At 34.7% G+C, this 15737-nt stretch overlaps 1 protein-coding gene across 23 annotated transcripts in view; it reads right to left on the reverse strand.

The window, feature by feature from the left end:
- The window catches only part of Synj1 (synaptojanin 1), an 89106-nt gene continuing 73369 nt past the window's right edge, over positions 1-15737 (reverse strand). For 4 of the 23 annotated variants that reach the window (XM_058577323.1, XM_058577322.1, XM_058577320.1 and 1 more), the window contains 9 exons: positions 15501-15710; positions 14730-14873; positions 13956-13994; positions 12803-12850; positions 11556-11594; positions 11352-11422; positions 9877-9985; positions 9407-9624; positions 1-2973 (listed from right to left, as the gene is read on the reverse strand). In XM_058577323.1, coding sequence (XP_058433306.1) covers positions 2182-2973; positions 9407-9624; positions 9877-9985; positions 11352-11422; positions 11556-11594; positions 12803-12850; positions 13956-13994; positions 14730-14873; positions 15501-15710 — 1670 coding nt within the window. In that variant the 3' untranslated portion in view covers positions 1-2181. Of the gene's footprint in view, positions 2974-5382; positions 5410-9406; positions 9625-9876; positions 9986-11351; positions 11423-11555; positions 11595-12802; positions 12851-13955; positions 13995-14729; positions 14874-15500; positions 15711-15737 lie in introns of those variants that run through there. The other 19 variants (XM_058577329.1, XM_058577334.1, XM_058577332.1 and 16 more) reach the window with 13 other exon arrangements.

The following is a 15737-nucleotide window of genomic DNA, read 5'->3' on the forward strand; positions in this document are numbered from 1 at the left end:
TAAAGACAGGTATATTTATTTCATATGACAGCACATTTCACAGGATATATACAGAATGTATACCACTGACTTTAATATGGTACTTCTATAAAGTATATAGTTATAAATATTGTATGCCACATAAGCAATAAAATTCTTACATACATATAAACAGAAATCTACTATAGAGAACAAAGAATTCACAAAGAGATTCTTAGTGTCTAAATTCTGCTCTGCTTTGAACAGAACCAGTAAATATTTAATAATACACAGAATAACGGCTAGTTATTTGCAGCATACCTTTAACTTTCATAACTTTGTGCATTTTTTAGCAACTTGCCAAATATAATTTTCCTGACAAGGGCCCGGCTGCTGCTGATATGTATATTTTAGACAGTAGTTTATATCCAATAGGAAACACTGCTCACAGAACTGCAATTGGCACTAGTGAAGTTTACCTAACAATGTATTATTTTGCTAATGGAGAGCAAATACCATGTACACCAGTCACAGATTTAAAGCCACAGTTCAACAAATCCATTCACATTTTGAAGCACACAGCTTATAGTAATACTGCTGTTTCAAAGATACTACTGCTGAAATGATTAGAACCCCCCAAAAGCACAATATAAAACAAGAGTTATTTCTAACAGCAAATCCTGGCTGTTAACAGAGAGGATCACTTCTATAAATAAAGTATTTTGATAACATTTGAGCATTTAGAAAAGTGATTTTTCCTAATAGATTTATGTTTTAAGTGCAATGCAGTTTGCTGTGCTTTTACACTTTAAATATTCTTAAGCTATGAACTCTATTTTTTTGTATTCTCCCGAAGCACATCTTTGAAGATTAAATGTGGATGTAAGAATTTAGGTGGACATATGCAACTCTTTATATAAAAGAATGTTAATATAAATATTAATGGGCAAAGATGATTTTAACTCAAACCACAAAACAACTATTGCTCAAGGAGTTTTCTGATTGGTTCACTTAATGATATCAAAATACTACATTCTGTAAAAATTCTGTGTACTTCATAAAATCAATAAAAGCAGATTAGTTGCATACTGGCAGTGCAGGAGACAAAATCCACAGCGAATTTGAGGTATAGCCTCTAAAAAAGCAGCAAAAAATGTATTATGTAGCCTTTTAAGGGGGAGAAAACATAGACTGGGATATCCCCAATTCAGAGTACTCGGGGGACAGCTGCTTTCCCTACCAAAAGCAAAGTTCCAGAGCAAAAGCAGCAAATAGAAAAGTGTGGAGGGAAATAAGCAACATATACCCTAATGTGCAGAGAGAAGAGAATACATTTACATTGAACTCCGCGGTATATGCCTTCCCTAAATATAAGGCCATGGTACTTTTTGGAGAGTGCTAGAGTATCTGGCCGCATGACTGACCACAAAACATGCTGCTGTCAGCTGTAAGAACCTCCTCCCAGAGAGAAACATGTGGAAAATAATAAGGGTGTATGTATTTGAAGGGTCGGGTTGTGGCATAATAGAAAATTAGGTTGTGAAGTAAGATTATTATAGTTTGGGGAAGAAAATTAATGAAACATCCAAATTTGCAGTCATCTTTTTGGTAATGATACAGAAAAAAGGACTCTGTTAGAACTTTTAGGTAAAATCTGGTCTGAGTTATATACTAAAATTTAATAGTTTTATTAATATGTAGATTATATATGTGTGTGTATATGTATATACACACATACATATATACACACACACTTTTTTTATTAAATGCCTTTCAAAACTGTCTCAATATAACTTTGGCAGTCTTTGGTAAATACTCATGAATACCAATTTTCAAGAGTATGAAAGGGCTACATGATTCCAGTAAAAGTTGTGTGGACTTTTTTAGATTCTCCAGAGAAGATTGATGAGTAATTTCTGAATAAGGACTATTTTCAAAGGTAGTTTTAAGTACTTTTTAGGGCTACTGCTGTCTCAACATATCAAAACTCCAGTTAATAATGAGAAGGATTTTTCCTTATTTCCAATATACACATATTCCAACTTTGTACACATAAAATAGTGGTACTTTAAGAGGGTATCAGTGCACTTAAAAATTCTTATTGCACACAGTGAATGACTAATGCCCAATTTTTTTGGTTCTGTCCTGCCAAAACTAAAAACAAACAAACAAACAAACAAAAAAAACAGCAAAAAACACAAAGCCCTTCTCTATAGTATAATATTATCTTTCTGTAGAGTCCAGTATGTGAGATACCTTAGATGCCAAGGATATGAAAGGATCTGTGGGAGGGCTGGTGCTGGGGGGAAGCAGAGGGCCCGGAGGTGGAGGTGGAGGTCTGGATGGCAACACACAGAAAGAAACATTTGTACTTTTCTTGCAGTCTTCATCAAATGAACCTGGCTGATTATCCATCAAGTCTAGACAAGTTGACTTTGACTTCCCCTGCACACCAAAGTCCTCCTCTTCCTCAAAGGTTACCCATCCTTTTGGGTTACTTGTTTTTACTGCAGACTGGCCCTGCAGATCAAAACTGTCCTTAAAACCATCGAGTGAGGTTGATGGCATGCTTGTATTATGACCAACAGGCATCAGAGAAGGGAAATGACTGTCCATAATAGGCTTTTCTTTGCAGAGCCATGAAGTTGCCTCTGATTCTTGAGATTGGGCTCTAAATGGGTTTCCAGGAGTAGCAGTCCTGTCAGTGAAAGGGTTTGTGCTGGTCAAGCTAGTAAGAAATGGGTTTGGAGAACTTCGCATGTTTTCCTGGGAGTTACTCCGGGCTGGAATTGGAGGCAGTGTTGGCATGCAACTTACAGAACTCAAAGTACTGACATTACTTTGTGTTGCAGAAGGCAACTGAAACAACCTCTTTGGGTCTGGGGTTAGGACAGGTGATGTTTGAACAGAGAGCTGAGCCTTTGATACAGCAAGCAGATTAAATGAAAGATCTTCAAATGGGTCACTCTTTAATGGTGGTTCTTGTTTGATGCCAGAGATTCCATTTGTTTTTACCTGGAAAAGAAAGAGAACAGTGAATAATCAGTTTATATTTATTAATAACACCTATTCTGTTTCAATTATTATTACCTTTTTATGTGTGGGGAAGCAAGCATAGAAATTTAGAAATTAAAAAGTAACTCTGTGTAGTTTGTTACTCTGGTGGTTTTAAAAAGATGGAAACAGCTAAGCTATTATTTTTTAATTGGCTCTTTTTAGTTATACATGACAGAATCCATTTGGATATAATTATACAAGCATGGAATATGTTAAAATCTTATTCTTTATAAACTTTATTCTTTATTTGTAAATAAATCCTCTTATTCATTAAATTCATTTATTTAAATCTCAAAGAAATTTGATATAATTTATTTCATTCATGTAATTTTTGAAATGGTAAGAGACAGAATTATCAAATTTGTTTATACATAGTTCACATTTTAATACAAACTTAAGAAACCCATATTCAGAACTTATGATAAAACTATATAATAAACTTCCAACACCCATCTATAAGGATGATGTGGTTTCATTGTTCTTTTAAAAATATTTTCATTTAAAATTATTACTATAGAAATTTGACTTTAAGGATGTTAGTTTTGTTTTTTGGTACTGGGGATTGAACTCAGGGGCACCTGGCCACTGAGCCACATCCCCAGGCGTATTTTGTATTTTATTTAGAGACAGGGTCTCACTGAGTTGTTTAGCACCTTGCTGTTGCTGAGGCTGGCATTGAACTTGCAATCCTCCTGCCTCAGTCTCCCAAGGTGCTAGGATTGCAGGCATGTGTCACCACACCAGCCAGAATTATTTTATGGTCATGCAAAGTTTGTACTTTTCCCCTAAATCTCTTTGTGCCTTCTTCACAAAATAGCTAGGTTGGAGTGGAGCCTAGTCATGGGACTCTGAGCAAATTAAGCTATCCCGATGAGGAAAACAACTATCATCCTGGCCTCAGGAGCAACTTAGTTCATCAGGCATTTTATTATTAATTTTCAAAAATAAGCCCATATAATTAATAAAACTAGGATAAGTGACTTGGATATATTGACTCATGCCAAATTCAAAGATAAGAAAAACAAAATCCCAGGTTGGAAAATACAGGGAAGGGAGAATTTCACTCAAGACTTGCAATGTAACAAAATGGAGCACTAGTCAAAAGGAATTTAGAAAGCTATCAAAGTAACTACCTTCTCATGAAATACACTGGGGAAAGAGCAGCAGACCCTATAAAATGTAATTGCATATTATAAAAACACTAGCTTAGTGCTTAATAATAGGGAAAGATGTTCACCCGTAAGAGAAAATGGTATGGATAACCCCCTAAGTGAATAACTTTCAAATATCTCCTTTATTCAGTGGTCCCAGAACATAGTTTATAATTAAATGAACAAGTATATTTTTCTTCAAACTTAATATGACAAGAAATTTGTACCAAAGGGTTATGAGACACTAAACTGTATTCTACATACATTAGAGAAAAGCAGACTTATACAGGAAAATGGAGTTGACAGGAAAGTTATAGTCATTGTAAAATTACATTAACTCTATATTACTAATAATCTCTGGATTGTTTGTGATAAATAGAACAAAATGGAAGTATTTGATTGGGACTGGGACAAACTGTCCTGTGGCAGATAAAACAGTCTACCATGTAGACATTACAGGAAAGGAGAACTTCATGCTTTGCACAGCTTAGAACCAACTATAGGCACCTGCCAAATAAATACTACACACACATTTCTTTATTTTCATATACTGAAAATTTTTATTTTAAAGTAAGTTTAAAGATAATTTGATAGAAGCTCATTTTCCAATCAAGTTTGAAATAACAATGAGAGCCACACCATCATTCATTCATAGGATTAATTTATAATCAAAGCAGGATTTGTGATGACAACATTAAATCCAGTGGTATTTCTAGAGAAAGGTGTTGGAAGGATCTTTAATTAGTCTTATTATAATGTTAACTTTTATATTTCTAAATCACCAATTCTCCCTTACTGAAACTAATTTTGTTACTAGAACTATTAAAAATACTTCCCAAAAGAAAGCTAAGGGAAAAAATTGAATTTCGTGTTTACATAATTATGTCATTGTTAAAACAATGAGTGTGATTTTGCCAAATAGGCTTTCATATACCTAAAGTTTACTTTCTTGAAATTACACTGTTTAGTTTTGTTAATTTTCATAAAAAAGAAGCAAAAAATGATAAAGCATTAGCAAGAACATCTAAAATGGTTCCTAAAAATCCAAAATACTAAGAAAAAGAAAAGACAGGTTTATGGTATGATAATAGAATTCATTAACGTGGACAGGTAGTTTTAAAAATGGGTGAAACTTTAGATGTATGAAGCAACAAATTCATACATCTAATGTGCTAAGACAGATGAAAAGCACATGTAAGATTGATAAATAGTCAGATACCTGTTACCCTGATGGTTGCTCCTGCTTTGAGAAAGGGAACACAGACATCAAAGGAAAGAGTTAGGAGGACAATTTGAGACCAACCAGCAACCCTAACAAATCAGTCTTCAAAATACTTTATAGTTTCATGTTACATACAGAATTCAAGAGCATTAATATTTGCAGGTTATAGCATAAGTTCAAAAGAAAATTCTAATTCCTTTTGTGATTTTGTTGAATTATGACCCAAACTTTAACTTTGTCTTAAGTTGATTACTAACCAGTTTTTTTTTTTGTTTTGTTTTGTTTTTTTAATTCTACAAAGCTTTTCAGAGCTCTAAAATATTTTAAACAACCTGTTATGGACTGAATGTTTACTATCACCACCCCCAAAATTTGTATGCTAAAGCTCTAACCTCCCCCACCTTCCCCTCCACCTTGTGATGGCATTTGGAGGTAGGGCCTTTGGAAAGTAATAAGGGTTAGTCCAGGTCATGAGGTTGGAGCTCCTTTGATGGAATAGTGAGTGACCTTGTGCCAAGAGGACACCAAAGAGACTGTGCATGTGTCCATTCCCCCCACCCCTCTTCTTCAGGCACAAAGTTTAAGGAAAGACCATGTAAGAACACAAAAGAAGGTAACTGTCAGTAAGCCAAGAAGAAAACCCTCACCACAATCCCACCATGATGACACCATGATCTTGAACTTCCAACCTCCAGGACTGTGAGCAATAAATTCCTGTTGTTTAAACCAGTCAGTCCATCTACAGTACTTTTTACAACAGCACAAGAAGACCAGGATATAGCCTTAGGATAATCTATGGGTGTCATAATTATCATTATTAGAGATGCAACTTTGCAAAAGCACTATACCACTGAAAATTAGCAGTCATTTAAAAAAAGTAGGTCAGGATCCAGGTTTATTTTATGTTTCTAAAATGTCTTGAGGGGTGATACCATCACTAATTCATTTCATAATTTATTAATTTTAAGGCATAAGAAGTAATAACTATCTTATTTTTGTTGCTTAAAATTAAATCATAATGTTTCTATAATTTAGGAGTATTTTTAAAATCTAGTACTCTTGAGAAACTTGGGGTGAATCTTCCCCTATACATAAAAAGATTATCTTATTTTCATCTTACTTTATATTTTTTTGGTGCTGGGGATTTAATCTTGGGGTGCTTTTTATCAGCTACATCTCCAGCCCTTTTTATTCTGAGATAGGGTCTTGCTGAGTTGCTATGGCCTTGCTAAGTTGCTGAGGCTGGTCTCGAACTTGTAATCCTCCTGCCTCAGACTCCCAAGTCACTGGGATTACAGGCAAGTGCCACTGCACCTGTCAGAAGATTATCTTATTTTTAAACAGCAAAACTAATCTTGACAATATGGAGACACCATCCTTAAATCTATTACATACTTTACAGTCTCCTCTTTACCATTGCCCTGATGATCTTGGAGTCATGTATATTGGCTCTGGCACTGATAAGAGAGTAGAAACAGGATTACATTAAGATATACAGGGCAGAGATTTTCTACTTTATTTCTTCCCTCACTGTCAACTATCACTTACTATTGGATTTCCTTATTTCTGGCTCTTAGCTCATTATCGGATGACTGAGTACAGGAAGTCAGTAACATACATGAGGCATTTTTATGCTGTGTAAAGGGCATATGACATATTATATCATATTATATTATATTATATATTTGTTTAGGGTAAGAGAAGCTTTTCTATATTAGAGAAAAATTCTACATATTTTATATATATATATTAAATTAGCGAAAAAGTATATCAGAGAAAAATTAGAGAGTCAACAAACATTTTAGTAAAGGTTGGGTCAAGTATGTGTTTGTTTTAAATTCATTATTGACTGAGAGCAAGATTAATAAATACTTAAAAAATTACTAAATGTTCATTCTAAAACTCTTTCATACCATTGCCAAAATGCCACATTTCTTATAAATATCTCACCCTTGTCAATATTGAAAAATCTTGCATATTTTTCAAGTTATAGCTACTTCAGAGAATTTTTTAAATGTGTATTATTTTCTGAATGGTATTATTCCTATGGCTAAAAACTAGAAAGGTAAAAAGCCACACCCACCCCTCCTTTTGAACCCCCAAACTATACATTCCCTGAGGAAACCGCAACCACTTTGTGATCCTTCACAAAGATAGTCTACACATAATAAAACCTCCAACCCTCAAAAAAGGAAATATGTTTCTGTGTATATAGTGTTCAGAGGAATTTAATATCAATGACTCAGGCAAAAGAAACTTTAGAATCTGTAATAATCATGTTTGTCATTTTTGATGAACTGACTATAACAAATTTTGAGAACAAAATCTACCAAGCCACATACAAACCTTGGGCTGTCAGTCATCAAATTAAATCACCATACTAGTTTCGATGAAAACCAGAAATCAAAACAGTGGAAAAATGGTGCTTGGTGGTTATTGGCACGTTCCTACTGCACTCCTGTGTGCCACAGATGAATTGTAATCTTCCTGGACAGTTTGACTTTTGAAGTTTCTCTGCACAGTACTGCATCTGTCTTCACATTACATAGTGTTAGGAATTAATGTGCACTTGTACTCTATTTTAGGCTAGAGGCCCTAAAACAGTAAGAGCTCGAAGTGGCTAGCTTGATTTGCCCTCCAATTACATTTTAAAATACAATAGTATACATTACAAGGGAGTGAGAAAAAAAGTTGTGTTCATTAGAAGAGAGTGACAGAGGGAAAATAAGTGGATATATATTCTTTGAAGGGTTTCTACCATTATTAAATATCTTCAGTATCCTCAATTTTCTGAAGTTAAAAAAAATGTGGAGGTAGCTTATTTTAATTTTTAAAATATTTTTCTCTAGTATATATGTATCCTTTTATAAATGTGACTGCCAACTGCTAATGATATCCAGATTGTTTTGAGTCTTTACTTTAGTATCTTTTTTTCACCATGTAAAAATACAAGAAGCCATTAGCTTCTGGCAACTAACTGGGTATATTCATATTGTATAAAAATAAATGCAAACTACTATATATCAATATGCTTAAGGGACACTGCAATTTTTTTGTATTTGGAGTCTTTCCAAAGTTTGGAAGCAGATTTTTAAAACTTTATACATTTCCTTGGCCTCGATGACATTTTTCAAGTTAAGAATTTATATATGACAAAAAAAAACCCATAAAATATGCACCTGTTAAATTTCATTTTAACAATTTTATTTATATGTGTATAACAAATAAGAAAATTAAAAGTTCAATTTATTTGATTATATTTATATAAAATAATTTTGTATATATCCACCAGAAGTCTCTCCAATGTGAGAGAACAAAGAATCTCTCTGATCATAGGATTTTTAACCCACTAAGGCAATGGCACTGTTTTCTGAGAGACACCAATGAGATGATTTATTATTTTGATGGTTTTTAACAAGCACAAACCATCTAAACTGATCTAATATGACTAACTGAAATACCTTATGAACCCCAGTGACAGCTACAATGCAGAAAAGAATTACTGCTTACATCAAAAGGAACTAGAAATTATTTTCCCTGTATTGGAAATTATCCACCATGTTAATGGCCAATCTCTCTTCAGGAAGTGAAGGCCCAAAGTAATTTATGATTGTGAGCAATGAGAAAAATAAAAATGTTCTTGTTCATCCCAATTTATTAACTATTGAAAGTAAATTATGCATTTTTAAAAGTCATGAAGTTTTAACATTAACATGAGAAACTACTTGGAAATGCCCCAAAGAACCTGGTTTAGGAATGCTCTGAGAATTTTTAATCTAAGCAGTGTCTGAAAAATAACTTTAAAATCCCCAAATAACCAGAACATACATTTGTTATGTGACTAATCTGAGATGTCAAATGACATTTATTTGGTAAAGTCATTATTAACACAGGATGCTAATACCAAATGGCAAAAATGAAAACTCTTATGTAATTCTTAAAAAAAGTTAATGATTAGAATAACTGTGTTCTAAGTGTATACACCAAAGATAATAATTTGTTTAATAATGAGACTTACTTGCAGCTGTGGAGAAGATTCTGAAGGCAAGCTATGGGAAGACCTGCTCCGTGGTGGGGGTTGTGGTGGGGTTTCCAAATTTGGCTGGGGGCCAGACTGAGGCATAGGTGCTGCCAAGGGGACAAGAGGCTCTTGCAACTTTTGAGCAGGTGCAGGAAGAGAAGGCTGTGGAGGAAAAGCAGCCTGAGGCTTCAGTGGTTCTGGAAGGAGAGCTGAGCCTGAAACACCAATGATTGTCAGAAGTTAGCTCTGTTCTAGAAAACCATGGTTTGTCTTTCTTTGGTGAAAAGTTAGGAGGACATTCCAGTTGTTATTCCCTCTTGCCCCAACAAATAGCTCATTTCTATTGGCATGAAGAAGAAAGTATATCCCTATTTGAGTAAGTTGTGGAACGTGGCAGGTAACAGAAGGGGAAAGAAAAAAAGTGAAAGGAAAAAGTACAAAACTGGGATTTCTGATATAGTATCTACCTTTTGATGTGTCCAGTGGCTTGCTTTGGCTTTCAGGGGTCAGTCTTCCAGCAGATGCCCGAGCATGGCTCTGTGGGGCACTTATAACTCCAGCACGTGGAGGAATTGTCTGCAGTGGGAAATATAACACTTAAGACATTTATTTATTTTCAACAGGTAAGATTTTTGTGAAAATGTCTGCTTTTTCATCTCATTTGTTCTCCTTTCTGGTATTAATCTCTGTCTTGTCATTTTAATTATTCTCTACTTATCGTCACATACATTAATAAATTTTAAAATCTTCATGGAAGAGACTGAGACAATGCTAATGTATATGAGGAGATAGAGAGATATATACCTGAGCTACTAGAGACTTCAGAAAACTTCACCCTGAGATTTTTTTTAACACAGAAGTAAAACTCTTTACCAACTAACTCAATAATCCACATTAAATACATTAGAAGATACAATGGTGGAAAATATATTTTTCTATTTTCATGTTTGCTGAGGGCTCTAAGCCCACAATACTTATTTTAAGCAAGTTAATATGAACTTTCAACTCCACAAAAATTCTGACTTTCCTTCCCAATTCTTACAGTATTAAATAAAATTTTAAAAGTTCTGTGGAAGTGTGGTAGTGGAGTCAGTGCATGGCAATTTTTCCTTTTTGAAATATAGTGTGTAATAGATATCTTTAGGTATATTCTACAGGCATTTTAATTCAGAGAGTAATATTGCATAGAGAAAATCACCTTCAGATTGTCAAATAGATAGCTACAACAGAAAAGGCAAAAAATTCTATATTCATGTGAAGTAGTTCCCTAGGTTCCCACAACCTTCATTTCTAGGTATCGTGATAGCTCTAGGTTCTCCACTCATCAAATAGGGATCACTCTACTACACGGGCCAAAGTTATTGATTATTGGTTTCTGTTCCTATTTCTCTTGCTTTTTGATTGCTTGTTATAGACCAAAGGAAATTTTCATTTGGATAAATAATGGGCAAATTATGTGTAAAACAGAACACATGCTAAAAATACAGAATGCCGTAGATTCATAAAGGAGGGAAAAAACCTTGAAAACTACTTGTTTTTCAGAACAGTTTTAGTACCCAATTTGGTCATATTTTTTTCCTGCTAACTAAAATCCTTCTTATTGAAGGATGGTCTATGTAGGCATTAATTACTTAGATAACATGATAAATAGCTGACCAAAATATCACCTTCTCATACACTTAAAGATGAAGATATTTAATATGATAAAATAGTTAAGTATATCACTTTTATCCAAGTAATAAAGTTTGTTTATTTCAAAAAACGTGGAAACAATGTTAAGAGTTGGAAGCTACCTTGGAGATCATCAATTTCCTTACTTTAAGAGTTAAGGAAACTGAGGCCTTGAAGAGTCACATGATTTCTCCAAGGTAAGAAAACTGAATAGTAGCAAATTGGAATTCAAAACTGAGATCCTCTGGCTCTGAGGCTAGGTGTTACCTACCGGTCTGGCTGCACCATATCCAGCAGGTCCTGGGCCTGCAAGTCCTGCTTGAGGCGGAGGCTGATTCCGTCCTAGAACAAAGACGGGCATCATATATTTAAGTGTAAAAATAACAAAAAGAACTAGAAACCATGTACTTATATTCCAAGTGTCTATTTCATGGTCCAGTTTTAAGAGTAAGTAACTATATTTAAGTGTTTTTACCTATATTATCTTTCCGTGTTGTTCCAGGACTTTTGGGTGCTTTGAAGCAGGAAGGAAAAAAACAATTAGTCATAAATAAATAATAAAATAATATTGTATAATATCAATTGGTTGTTGTACTTCATTACCAGCAGAGAGTACTTAACAAAGTACTTAGCTTTGGTTAAGGATGTGGGTATTACTGGTCCTAAATGAAATACTCCAAAAGAGAAAAATTAATAAGAGAGAACTTTATAAGAGACAAGAGTAGCTGTCTGAAGCTTCACTCGCCGGTTCACTTTAAGGCAATAGTCCTCACAGAGCTCTCTGTTCGTGAACCTTGAGAACACAGGGTAGCTGCATGAATGGTCACAAGCAGTGGCCATTGAAACTGCCTCTCCTCAGAGCTTGGCAGACAAATGGCTCCTGAGCAGTAGGCAGGGCTGTCTTTTTCAAGTTACACAAGTGGTTCCTCATGGGGCTTCATGTTGTATTACTGTACATAAAGTTACGATGAGAACTTCTGGATTCACAGATAAATTGTATGAGACAGAAGGCAGGCATATATGTGTCATATTACCAAATATCTGCCTGCAGAAGATGGTGTTAAAATGTGGTTTAAACTTACTAGAAAGTTAAAGGATGAAATGAAAATTACTCATGGGGACAAAAGGAGTAGAGGGGTTAGCAAGCAGCCTCTTAGATTTATTTTCCTTTTTGAAAAGCAATTCAAGTGTAATTGTTACATAAAACATATCAGACCTTTAATAACTAATCTTAACAAAAGGTCTCTAATCTTAATAATATTTTAAACAAATCTTGCTCAGTACCAATGTACATAGAAATACATGTTTTCTGAAACCATCCACAAAATACTATATTCTTGGACCTTAATTAATGGGTTTAATTATATTTACTAATTTTTAAAACTTTGGATTAGTGAAGAATGTTACTGAGCATTTGGCATATTCCAAAAAATATTTTTGAAGGCATTCTTTTAAGTGGTTAATTTCACAACCTAAATATACATGAAATAATTAAACAAGAGCACAAATAATATATAAATCTTGGGGAAATTAAGAAGATAGCTATTAGAAACATACACACAACACAGAATGAAAAGCAAAGAAGTACAAGGTATACATAAGGAGGGAGAGTGGAAGTTTACAATTGGACTAAGAAAAGATTCATGTGCCTTTAAACACTGGAGGGCTGACATTTAGAAATAAAATGAGAGAACCATTTCTATAATGCAAAAGTCTTGTTACCTTCCATCTCTCTCCTAGCTACCCCAGGACTGGGAGGGGCTCCAATACCTTTTCAAAGAAAGAACAAAAACTATATATTGTTCAGGGCCCACAGCACAAAATGAAAGGCAGGTACACAATTAGTTTTGCACAAAGGCTCTTTTATTACTTTAAATCTTACACAGCTAGGTAAGCACTCTGCCACTAAGCTACATCCCTGGCCCCCAAAGTGAAAATAATGATGCTGAGCCCAAAACTCAATTCTCCCTTTCTTCAAATCAAGGAATAAGGCTCAGTGGAGGAGTACTTGCCTAGCATGCACAAGGTACTGTGTTTTATCTTCAGCACTGCAAACACAAAACAAAACCCCTAAACTCTAACAATAAAAGTGGGGTAACAACTTTCTTTTTTATATCTGAGATTATCTGCATTAGGGAATCAAACAATATGTTTATTGAAAGCCTTTTTTTGAATTATCTCATTTTTTATATCCAGAGTTAAATCACTAATATAAGCTGTAATATTTCACAATAACAAAGGGGAAAAAAAGCCAGGCGCAGTGTCGTGCTCTTGTAATCCCAGAGGCCCGGGAGACTGAGTCAGGAGGAACACAAGTTCAAAGCCAGCTTAAGCAATGTCGAGGTAACTCAGTGAGACCCTGTCTCTAAATAAAATACAAAATAGGACTGGGGATATGACTCAGTGGTTGAGTGCCCCTGAGATCAGTCTCCAGTAACACCAAAAAAAAAAAAAAAGGGAGGGAGGGATGCGGGGGAAATCTGAAATAAAGTTTTAACTTATTTATGTTTTGGGTACAGGGGATTGAACCCAGAGGTGCTTTACCACTGAGCCACATCCCTAATCCTTTTTTTATATTTTTATTTTGAGACAGGGTCTCAAGAAGTTGCTTAAGGCCTTGCTAATCTGCTGAGGCTGGTCTCTAACTTTTGACTTTCCTGCCTCAATCTCCTGAACTGCAAGGATAACAGGCATGCACCACCATGCACAGCTAACTTAAAAGAATAGAAGTTTGGAGCCATTTTAATTGGGGGGTATTAATGTATTCACCTCGACTGTTATCAAACAAATCTAAAATATCTCTCAATAATAGGGATCAAACTCTAAAACATTAATGAACCAAGATGCATACATGTTAACAATTGTAAATGGTTACCTCCAAATTCTTTTCTAGCAGGTGCAGGACTCCTAGCCCCTTATAGTTCGTAAGAAATATGCAGCAGAAAGGAAATGACATTAAATAAAGAATTGACATGTCAAGATTAGCTAGAGTATTCATGATGTCAAGTGTCAGGAATTATACATAGTTATCTAGATACTATTAAAAAGCTTTTGTTCAGTGCACATATTCATAAGAATTAGAGTAACAACACTGTAACTGCATATACTGGCCAAATTATATTGTTATATTGTATGCAAGACAATATAACAACAAATCCCATCATTATGTACAACTGTAATGTCCAATAAAAATGTGGGGAAAAAAGGAACATTTAAACAAATACATAAAACTTTATTATTAAATAATATGCATGCTCTTTAGTTATAACCATGCAACTTATAGAAATTAGTCAATTTTAATGAATTTATAAAGCCAGAAATGAGGATTTTTTAAAAACTAAAGCTAGTTTTACTTACGAACAATTTTTATGTCTGACTACATCAACTTAGCAAAACCAAAACAAATACATTTTGAACACTAGTAAGAAGGCAGTTCTGAAAACATGCTGGAGGAATTTACTTGGTAAAAAATGTTTTACTTGTTTTGACGCACCTACCGTGTTCTTTTGAGAAAAGCTGTAGCAGTAACAACAATGATGAAAAACAATAAAACTAGAAGCCTGAGATATGAAAAGATGCAGAACATTTTAAAATAAAGTGGAGTAAAATTTCAAATTTTAGCAGAAATGAAAATAAAGTGGTTAGTTACCTGAAGGTGGAGGTGGTCTCTGTGGAGGGGCAGGACGTGTGGGAGGAGCAACTGGGCGAGGAGGGGGTGGCCGCTTGGGCTCTAAAGTCTGAGAAGAATCCTTCTGCTGTGATTGGGTTGCAGGCTGAGTGTCAACAGGAGAACCTGAAGAAAGTACAGTAGGTAAGAAGATCAGGTGACAAGTGGGCTATGGCAGAAAGGAATGTACTTCATAAATATATATTAAAATGTCCTATTTTGCTAACTTAAAAAATTTATATATGAACATAGAGAAATGATACCCATTTTCAGTATGAATTAAAAAAAAAAGCACTCAGGTCTACCATTAAACTTCCCTTTGGTACCACAGCCACAATGATACTAATTCTATAATATTGACTTCTTATCTAGGCCCAGGTGTTAAAAGCTGATTTATTAAGTGACCCTATTAAGAAGTACAAAGTATTAGTTAAGTCATGGGAAGTCTGTTGGCCAGTAGAGAAAAAGAATGAAAGGCCCAAACAGTTATGGATTCTTATCAGAACAATAGAAAATCATCAACTGTAAGACAAAGACAATGCTAACCCCATAGAAAAAGAATTAAGAAAATTTTCATCTTGTGGCATCAATGACAATGAGTTTCCTTTTCATTGAAAATTTATCATCTGCAAATTTTCCTCTTTTGTATGCAGGTACTCATCATATAGGCACAAGAGTTAGGCAATAGGCTCTCTAAAATCAAACACACTGGTTAGAGAAAGTCTATACAAAATGTTCAAGTAAAATACACACTCTGTGAAGTAGGAGGCCCAGGAGTTCTGGATGGTGCTCGGCTTGGTCTGATGGGAAGGGAAGGTACAGGACCCTCTGATATTGTGGGTGACTGGCAGGGACTAGTCCTGGGTGAAGAGCTTGGGGAAGTGCCAAGGCCAGAACTTGAAGATGGCTGGAGATGTTGAGGAAGAAGCTCCTCTACTTCAGCACTATAGTCATCAACATCACCTAAGGAAAGAGAGGTGTTAGAGAAAG

Source organism: Marmota monax, unplaced genomic scaffold (assembly GCF_021218885.2).
Source record: "Marmota monax isolate L192 unplaced genomic scaffold, Marmota_monax_Labrador192_F-V1.1 WCK01_AAM20220418_F8-fsc00125, whole genome shotgun sequence".
In the NCBI taxonomy this organism is placed as follows: domain Eukaryota; kingdom Metazoa; phylum Chordata; class Mammalia; order Rodentia; family Sciuridae; genus Marmota; species Marmota monax.